At 65.7% G+C, this 9,158-nt stretch overlaps 1 protein-coding gene across 2 annotated transcripts in view; it reads right to left on the reverse strand.

Moving 5' to 3' along the window:
- Nucleotides 1-269: 269 nt before the first annotated feature.
- CHCHD6 (coiled-coil-helix-coiled-coil-helix domain containing 6) overlaps nt 270-9,158 on the reverse strand; it is a 126,447-nt gene continuing 117,558 nt past the window's right edge. Inside the window, exons 7-8 of one of the 2 annotated variants that reach the window (XM_029243932.1) lie at nt 1,603-1,738; nt 270-716 (exon numbers count right to left, since the gene is read on the reverse strand). In XM_029243932.1, the coding sequence (XP_029099765.1) occupies nt 711-716; nt 1,603-1,738 (142 nt within the window). In that variant the 3' untranslated portion in view covers nt 270-710. The remainder of the gene's footprint in view (nt 717-1,602; nt 1,739-9,158) is intronic. The other variant, XM_029243934.1, reaches the window with a different exon arrangement.

Here is a 9,158-nt window from a genome sequence, read left to right on the forward strand (position 1 = left end):
TGCCAGTTCCAGCGCCTGAGGCTCGGCCTGCTCTGTCCCCAGACCCACCGCCGGACCCCCTGAGGGTCACTCATGACCCCAGGTGTCTGCAAGGCTCTCCACTTGAGCCCACCTCCCCCTAAGGCCAAGGTGACACCCCTCAGAGGGACTGGACTGCGCTGGTCCCTCAGGAGCACCTCCTCCCGGCCTGGCACCCACCCCTGGCCCTGCGCCCCAGTTGTACTCTCTGTGCACAGTCTGTGCCCTGCCCCCGGCCCCCATCTGGGCTCCCTCTCTCCCAGCCTCTGGCTGCCCGGGAGCCCTCCACCCGGCGCTGGACTCAAGCTCCGCCTGTCAGGAAGCTGGCCCGCTCCCCTGCTGCGTCCCGACGAGGAGCTGCTCCCCTCGCGCACCTCCGCCTGCTCTGGGCACGGCCAGGCCCACACCCGCCTGCCCCACTGGCGCCGGCGGGTGCCCGTCCTCCAGCCTGACCTGGGGCCGCGCTCCAGGAACGGAGGCGGCAGCAGGCCCGCCTGGCAGCCCAGACACGACTGAAGACGAGGACGCCTGCTTTATTTGTCTGCGGACAGGGGCACACACGCTACTTCTCCAGCACGGGGGCATCGGCGGTGCCAGCAGGGGTGCCGGCGCCTGCGGTCTCTGGACTGTGGTCCCACAGCGGGTCCCCTCTTCAGGCTCCAAGTCACTGCCAGGCCCGGAGTGGGCCTGCGTCAACCCTACAAAGGAGAACAGAGTTCAGGCCCACCAGGAGTGTGCGTGTCCCCCAGGCTCTGCTCCACGAGGGCCCGTTTCACGGAGAGGGTCCTACCCCGTGGGTCCCCAGGCCTGGACGCGGCCTCCTCACCTCCATGCCCGGTGCCCACACAGCACGTGCCCGTGGCCCCCCGTCTGCACCCTGTGCACACGGTCTTGCCCGGAGACGCAGCTCTCCTTCGCCCCTCGAGGTCTCCCCTCTGTTCTCTTCTCAGCTCGGAGTGAAACCGCCTGGAGAGCCCTCACACCCAGGCGCTGGCCCGTGGGACACAGCACCTCGTGGGGCTGGAGCTCGCCCCACAGCCCTGGGGAGGAGCCTTGCGTCTAAGACCTGCTCCCTCCCTGCTGCCCGGCAGCTCCCAGGAGCAAAGTGCTCTCAGGGACCCTTTAAAGCCGGAGGCTCCTGAGGTGAGACTGGCGGGGCCTGGGACCTTGGGGAGCTGGCAGGGAGGGTCAGGAAGGAGGTCCACGCCTCAGGGCAGGGCCTCTAGGACAGCCTGCAGTGCCCCCAACATGGGGCTGGGGAGCGTGTGGCACCCGGACCACCATGACTACCTCCACTCACCAAAGGCCGGGCCCCATCAGGCCAGCACAGGAGTGGCTGCCCTCTGCCCCCTCAGCTCTCCCCCTTCCACAGGGCAGCCCGGCCCTTTCCACGACCCCTACCCTGCACCCTGGCCTCTCCACCCCACCCCCGGCTGCGCAGAGGTCAGGACGGGTGGCCCCCCTGGACAGCAGGGCCTGACTTGACCAGTGCTGACCTCGGACATGGCCTAGCGGCGCCCGCAGACCCCTCCCCGCCCACCACCACGGAGCCCAAAGCGGCGGGAGGCCGCAGCTGACGCCTACCTTGTGCGCTGAGCCGACGCAGTGCTGGTAGGCCTTGGCCAGGTCCGCACACAGCAGCACCTCCTGCAGGTGCTCGCGGTAGCAGCGCAGGATCTGGGCCTGCAGCCCCGAGCACACGGGCTCCACCCTGCGGGGCCTGCGGAGAGGAGGAGGCAGTCTGGGGCAGCGCCACAGGCCAGGCATGGGGGCCGCGGCGTCCGGTCGCCCCCCAGAGAGGGGCCGAGGTGGCCCTCGGGGGACCCCCCCCCCCGCCCAAGGCCTCCAGGGCGCCTCCCGCCCGGGTGTGGGCCACCATCGTCTCCCCCAAAGCTGTTTTTCTGATTTCAAAACTAATACATGCACGATGAGGAAAACTGGAAAAACACAAAATGTTTAAAAAAAAACTAAGGTGTTCAGACTCTCACTTCCTAGAGAATATCACTGCAGCATTTTAGAGGAATTTACTGTTTTTTCTTTCTTTGTTCATCAAGGTAGGTTTAGAACCTAAAGCTAGACTCTAAACGTATTCATCTGAAGAATGATTTTATGTTCTCTTCTTAAAAATACGAAACAAAGATGAAAAAGGGAAATAAAGTTTATTCTCATCGGTCACCAGGGTCTTCTTCCTGACGCCTCGCCCGCTGCCCCTCCCGCCCTCCCCTCTCTCTGGACCTCACACATGCTCCCCTGTACACGCACCCTCTCACACTCACACGTGTGCACACATACACACGCACATGCACTCACGCCCCCGAGCTCCTGCGTTCGCGGGCTCAGGCCCCTGCTCCCCGCGGCTCTGGGCGGGGTTGCCGTCTCTCACCGCCCGCCCCGACCCCAAACCAGGCAGCAGAGGGCGAGGAGGCAGGTGGCTGGCCCAGGTCCCACACTAGGATGCAGGGGCGCCGGGACACACACTCACAGGGTTTCCATGGTTTCTGGTAGGTCCACCAGGAACCTCGGAGCCGCGGCTAAGCCTGGGCCCCGTGTTGCCCTCCCAGGCTCGGGCGCCGGGGAGGCCTCGGCAGCGGAAGGACCCCTGCTCCTGTCACCCGGGGCCTGCAGGTCGACAGCTCCCCGGCCCCGGATCTACTTTCAAAAGTCCAGCCTTGCAGCAGGTGCTGGGCTAGAATGCTGGTTTTAACACAGCTCAGCCTCCCACATCCATCCGTTAAGACCAGGAACAGAGGGCTCAGCGGCTCTCGTTACCCAGCTGCGGCCGACACGCCCAGCGCCACCATCCCGGCAGCGATGCCCACGGGACTCCGGGCCCCGCGTGTGGGCTTGGTCCTCAGGCCTGCTGACCACACGCTGCAGCCCCCTCCCTTCCCACCGCCGCCCCCCACGCCCGGACAATCCCTGACGAGGGAGAGACCGTGATCAGTCAAGATCCATGGCTTGGACGGAACTGAGGGTTTACAAGTTGAACAGGCAGGAGGCGGGGTGGGGAGCAGCCACCACGCCCACGCTCAGGTCCACGGCTCCAAAGGTCAAGGCTGTGCTGGGAGAAACGGCCCCCTTTCCCCGGAAGGCCCTGCCCACCACCCAGGATTCCACTGGGTCCTGAGGGCGCAGCCAGGGGACGCAACGGCCCTACAGCGCCACACGGCCCTGCTCCTGTCTGCACAGTGCACACAGGCTCGGAGGCTTCCTACCTGAGGAGGACGCGTGTCTCTCCTGGGCGCTGGCCTTCGTACAGGAGAACAGACGGGCTCCCAGGCTCACCCTCTCCTCCCGGGCCCTGGGGTCCCCTCACTGGGTTCCGTCTGCCGCTGTAGTGGGGTGACCGCCTGGCTGCCCAGTGCTTGCAGGATGCCCCTCCCTCCGCGTTGAAAACCCTTCTGCCACGGACACGTCCAATGGTGGGCCTTCTAAATGCCTCCGGACGGGCATCTCCTCTCTGCTGCCCTCGCCTGGAAATAGCTCCCTCTGCATTTCCCTCCGGGCTCCTCCGTCCCACCTGCCCTTGGCGGGGAGCCCCCGAGGCCGCATCTTTCGGGCTCCGTCCTGGCACCCGCCGGCCGTCCTCCCACACAGACCTCCTGCTCGCCCGGCCCTGCGGCCCCTGGAGCAGCAGCTCCCATCCAGCCCCGCTCCCGACGAACAGCCCCCCACCCGTGGCCCTTGAGGGTGCGGCCAGCAGAGCTGTCAGAGCCGCAGGTCTCATGGAAAGAGGCGTCCGGGGGCAGGACGGCCGGCAGCCTGGCCAGTGATGTGGGGCTCGTCCTGGAGCCGCACCCTCTCCAGACCGACGGCGGAAGCGACTCACCCGCTGGCTGTAAGTGGGCAGAGCAGTGGCTTCTTAACTCTGCCCCCCACCTTCTGTCTTCAGGTCCCTGGACCAGGGCCCCTGTGCGTTCTGAGGGCAAACCTCTCAGAGCACCCAGGGGGCTCCCAGTTCAGGAGAAACAGAGGGAGGGGCCGAGCAGAATCCAGCCCCTCACACCAGGGTCACCCGTGGGCCTGCGGACGCCTCTGTGCTGGCGTTTGTCAGCCACAACACGAGGAGACAGGGTGTCAGGAAAACGTCAATCGCGAGAAATTTCACCTGTCTGCCTGCAAACGGGCCGTGAACGGCACGGGGCAGGGAGCAGGCGAGGCTGGGTCACACAGCTGGGGCCGCGGCAAGCCCGTCCACTGCATGCAGAACGGCTCAGGCTTCATCGGCTGCCTGGAAGGTACCCAGGGCAGTGACCTCTCCAGGGAGGGAGAGAAACCCTGCCCCGCCCCCGCCCCCCGCAGCTGAGGGACATGTTAGGATTCCCGGCTGGGAGGCTCTGGGGGGTGAACGCTGGCCCACTCAGAGGTCAGCTCCCCTTGCTTGCCAGCCTCTCCTCCTCTGCACGAGGGGCTGAGACGCCAGACACGAGCCTGCAGGGTGCGGGGGGCGGAGAGCGGGGCAGGCATTTGGCAGAGAAGAGCGACGACGGGAGGCTTTGGGGCTGGGCCCAGGTGTGGTGCTTCACAGCTCACGGCTCACCCAGGCCCGATGGTGCTCCTTTCCCAGGAACCTTAAGGCACCCATCGTGGGGTCCCTTCTCCAAGGAGCCAAGAGACCCCAAGCAGGTGCCCTGGGGGCCAGTGGGGGGCACACAGGTTTGGGGGCTTTGCCACGTGCTGCTGCGAGTTCAGGGTCGGGGGCGAGGAGGGCCCACTGCGCACCGCAGACCAGCACCGGCTTGTGGGGTCAGCTCTCAACACCCACACGGGACCCAGCTTCCGGCTCTCCTCTCCGACGGCCCTCGGGGCTGCATAGTGACAGGCACAGAGACCACCAGGCGCTGTGGGGAGTGAGGGTCTCACACGGGCCAGCTGGCCTCGGCACCGTGGCCACCTCTGGGAATGGAAACCGTGACCCCAGTGCCACCTGTGAACCGAGCTCTACCCGCTGGTGGAAGTGACACGTTTCCAGAAGGAGAGTTGTGATAAAAGGCTCACACGAGCCAGGAATCAACCCTCTCCTCCCTCTGTCCAGGAACCAACACTGCCCAGCAACCAGGCAGAGGGAAGAGCTGGCCTGGGCGCTCCGGACCACTGCCCGCTGCCCCTGCCAGCTTCGGGAGACCGGCCGTGTCGCTCTCACTGACAGGCACCCCGTGCTGGGAACCCGGCCCCCCCAGCCTGCGTGGGCACAGAGGGCCCTCCTCCCTTTCCTTTGTCCCAAACACCCTAAACTTCTCCCCCCAGGGCCAACCCCAGTCGATCCCAACAACACACACCCCGAACTCCAACGCTTGGACCCCCCCACTCCTGGTTCCCTGGAGACTTCCAGCCTAGCACGTCACCCCCAACCCGCCAATTCCTCACCACGTTCACCAGCAAGCGCCAGGGAACCCACTTCCCGCCTAGTTTCCATCTTGGTGAGTGGAGTCCCTGTCACTCCAGTGACCTACCTAGTCAGAAACCGGGAGCCGCTCTAGACGCCTCCCCTCCCCCCCCATAGATGCCTCCCTCTTACCTTCTAACTATAATGTTTCTGCTTCTCTGCAATCTAACGGAAAACCGCAGATGTAGCCACTGCAACTCCCAAACAGCGGTCACCCTCTCTCTCCCTGGGCCTGACCCACCCCACCTGGGTGGCTCTAGAGGCCACTGCTCGTCCTCCCGCCTCCCCCTCCTGCGTCCCCCCTCCCCGAGGCCTTCAGTCCCCGCGGACGCTCGCTCGCTCCTCTTGGCCCCTGGCTCAGGCCTGCGGAGGCCAAACCCGCCCGTGTCCTGCCTCCTCTGCACCCCCTGCCGGCTGCAGCTCTGCGTGGTTCCCAGAGCGCCACCCCCGGGCCACAGTGACCCTTCCAGAAGGGCCCCCTCCCCCTCTGGTGCTCAGGCCTTTGGGGCCCAGCTCTCCTAAGCTCTCCGTGCCACTCCCCACTCAGTCTGGGGTCTGCTTCCTCGTCCCCCTGCCCCCCAAGGGCCACCAGCACCCTAAGGGCAGACACCCCTCCTCAGCATCCCAGCCTCACTACCCCTGCCTCCTACCTAGAGGAGCGGTCCTTCTGCAGGGCCAAGGGCACCCCCATCAGCCACCCCTTCTCTCCCCCAGCACCTGGGTGGTCTGTCTCAGTGGCCCTTCTCTCTCGTACCTTCGCTATTCCACTCTCTGCTGAAGACACACTCATCTCTGCAGAGTCTAGGAACCCGGCAAACCCAAACCACTTCTACTCCTGGCCCTCCCAACCCCAGCCCGCTCTCCTCTCCCAGAAGCTCTGCCCGGGGCTCTGCTCCCACCACCCGGTCCAGCCTCACAGGTTCTTCCTGCTCAGGGGCCCATCGCAGCCCACCTGTCCCTGGAGGCTGGAGGCCTTGTCCTGACTCCGCTCCGCTAGCGCTCTCCCACCACGCATGCCCCCGAGCCCCACGTGGGGCCCCCGCTATTCCCACAGTTCTGCGCCAGACTCACGGCCGGTGTGGTCACTGCGGGACGAGCGGCCCAGTGGGTGCCCACAGGGACCCGACACCCTCATCCTCCTGCACCTCGTACACTGGGCACGTTGTCCCCGACATCCCCATAGCCCACCCTCTCCACTGCGAGCACTGATTGTCCTAGAACATAGAGCAGCTCACGGGTTTCTGCAGCTCCAGGGAGGTTAACAAACCCATTTCTGGGGTGATTCAGCGCGCTGGACCCTGCGCTAAGCAGTCCCTCCCGTCCGCGTCTGTCCCTTCTCTCCGGCCCTGCTCTCCCCCTCCCGAACTCGGGAGGTCCCCTGTCCGCGGCCAGTCTGTCCCCACAAGGGTGCAGGGCCCGGGGCGGCTCGGGGCTGCAGGGGAGCCCATGATGGGCGTGGCCTGGAGGACCACCCTGCCACCTTGCCGCGAGGGCACCAAGGCGGAGGGGGACACAGCTTCGTGAAACAGCAACTGCACATGCTCACCCATCATTCACCCGAGTCACACAGCAAGGCCACCAAGGCCACTGGGGAGGGACCTGCCCTCTGCAGCCCCCAGCAACTCCCCTTCGCCCCCGGCTCTGCCCTCCTTACCCCCGGGGGCGGGGGGGTGTGTGGTCCGCATGGGGGGTGGGGGAGCCCAGTGAAAGGGACAGGGCTGAAACCACACCCCTGCAGGGAAGACACGGCCATGGCCCTGGCCCCAGGGAATTGGACCCTCACACCGTCTGAAGTTCTCGGTCCGCGGCTGGGAACTGCTCTCAGCTCTCCTGTGGCAGAGCTGAGACGCTCGGCTGTGCCGGCCCAGAAGGGGCGTCTGCGGCAAGGTGTGGAGACAAGGCCCTGGGAACCCACTGTGCACGTGAAGGCCAGCGGGTAGGGGCACCTCCCCCAAAACACGCCCTTCCTGGAGCCTCAGAATGTGACCTTGATTGGAGATGGGGTCCTGGCAGGTACCGTTAGTCAGCATGGGGTCACGGTCGGGCAGGGAGGCCCCTGATCCCACGTGGCTGGTGTCCTCCTAAGAGGAGGAGAGACACTGACCACGGACACAGACCAGAGGAGAAGCCACGTGACGCCGGAGGCAGAGGCTGCAGTGATGCGCCTACAGGCCAAGGATACCAAGCCTCCCGGCAACACCAGAAGCTGAGCAAACGCCCGGGAGCCCTCCAGCTTCAGAGAGAGCCGGCTGTGGGCCACAGCAGCCCCAGGAAACAGGCAGCCGGTCATGCAGGAAAGCGCTGAGTGCCGACGGGCAGAAGTCAGTGGGAGGCAGACGGCTAACCAAGCACCTTCTGACAGACAGAAACACGCATCTTGTGTGACAGAGGCTCCGCGGTAAATGGCTCAGGTGGGAGGCCTTTCGTCCCAGGTTGCATCTCAGGCCGGGCCTGAGGTCCAGGTCATTCTGAGGACCAGTCCCTGCCAGGTCCTAACCCGGCACAGCAGCCCATCCTGCAGGTGGGGACACCAGTGTCAGAGGGGTTAGGTGACTTGCCCAAGGCCACACAGCGAGACACAGAGCCAGCATAAGAGCCCGGTTATCTGGCTCCACGCTGCATCCATTTAACTCCACGCCAAGTTTGGAAAATTCCCCCAAAATTCCAAGGTAAAAAGAACCAAGGGTACAGAAAAGAAGCAAAAGACACATGGGATTCAGGCTCCCAGGGGAGCCAGAAGTTTGCCAACTGGAAGGGCCGACACCGGCCAGTGCGGCCGCAGGGGCGCCCGTGCCAGCGCGGGGCCGGGCCCCCTCCGAGCTCACACAAGCCCGGCTGCGCACAGGCCCGAGTGCGACGTCGAGCACGTCCCTCTGTGGGCCCTGCTTCACTGACCGACATCTCATCACCTCAGCCTTCTCCCATTACCACCGCTGGTGTGGAACTGGGCCATTAGACATCTTCCTGACACTTCATTTCAGAGATGCGCTGGCGGGGGTGAATGCACAGAGCAGGCTTTCTATCACCGCTCGGAGGCGAGGTGCGCGGGTGCCACGGAGCTGCACATCCATCTCTGTCAGGACCAGCTGAGCCATGGGGCAGGCTCCGCGGCGGCCTGGCCAGGGCCCAGGGGCTGACGAGACCAGCTGCTCGCTGAGGACCCGCTTCGCTGGCCGCTGCCGACCGCGTGCCACTCAGCCCAGGCGGGTGGGGCCCAGAGACACGCCGTTGCCAGAGGCCACACGGGACCCCCCCGGGGGGGGCAGCTATTCTGGGAGCCCAGGCCTAGCAGAGCTCTGCTCCTGAGGAAACGAAGCGCAAACTGGCCCCCATGGCTGCTTAGCCAGTGACAGGATTCCTCCCTGGGACTGTCACTGCACGCACACATGCACACGTGCACGGAACAGGGAGGCTGCTCCTGGCTTTGGTCCTTTGTGAAAAAGCCACAGGGGAAGCACACGTCCCCCCCCGAGGAGCCTCCCGATTCACCAGACGTGTGGGGTAGACGCAGCCCAAGGAGGCGTGGGTCGCGGGGGTCTTGGGGGTCCACACCAGGACCACTGGAGCCGCAGAGCCATCCCTCACGGTCCCTCAGCGGCCAGGGTGCTGGAGGCTCCAGGGGAGGGAGCAGCAGCCGCAGCGCCTGAGGACCCCCAGGACCCCGTCTGCCGGCATCCTCTGGTTTCCCTTCCTCGAGGCCTCCCTGTCTCCTGGGCAACGGCACCTGCTGGCGGGTGTCCCCCCCCCCCCCCCC

This window comes from Monodon monoceros, unplaced genomic scaffold (assembly GCF_005190385.1).
Source record: "Monodon monoceros isolate NGI ecotype Baffin Bay Population unplaced genomic scaffold, NGI_Narwhal_1 Super_Scaffold_3, whole genome shotgun sequence".
Classification (NCBI taxonomy): domain Eukaryota; kingdom Metazoa; phylum Chordata; class Mammalia; order Artiodactyla; family Monodontidae; genus Monodon; species Monodon monoceros.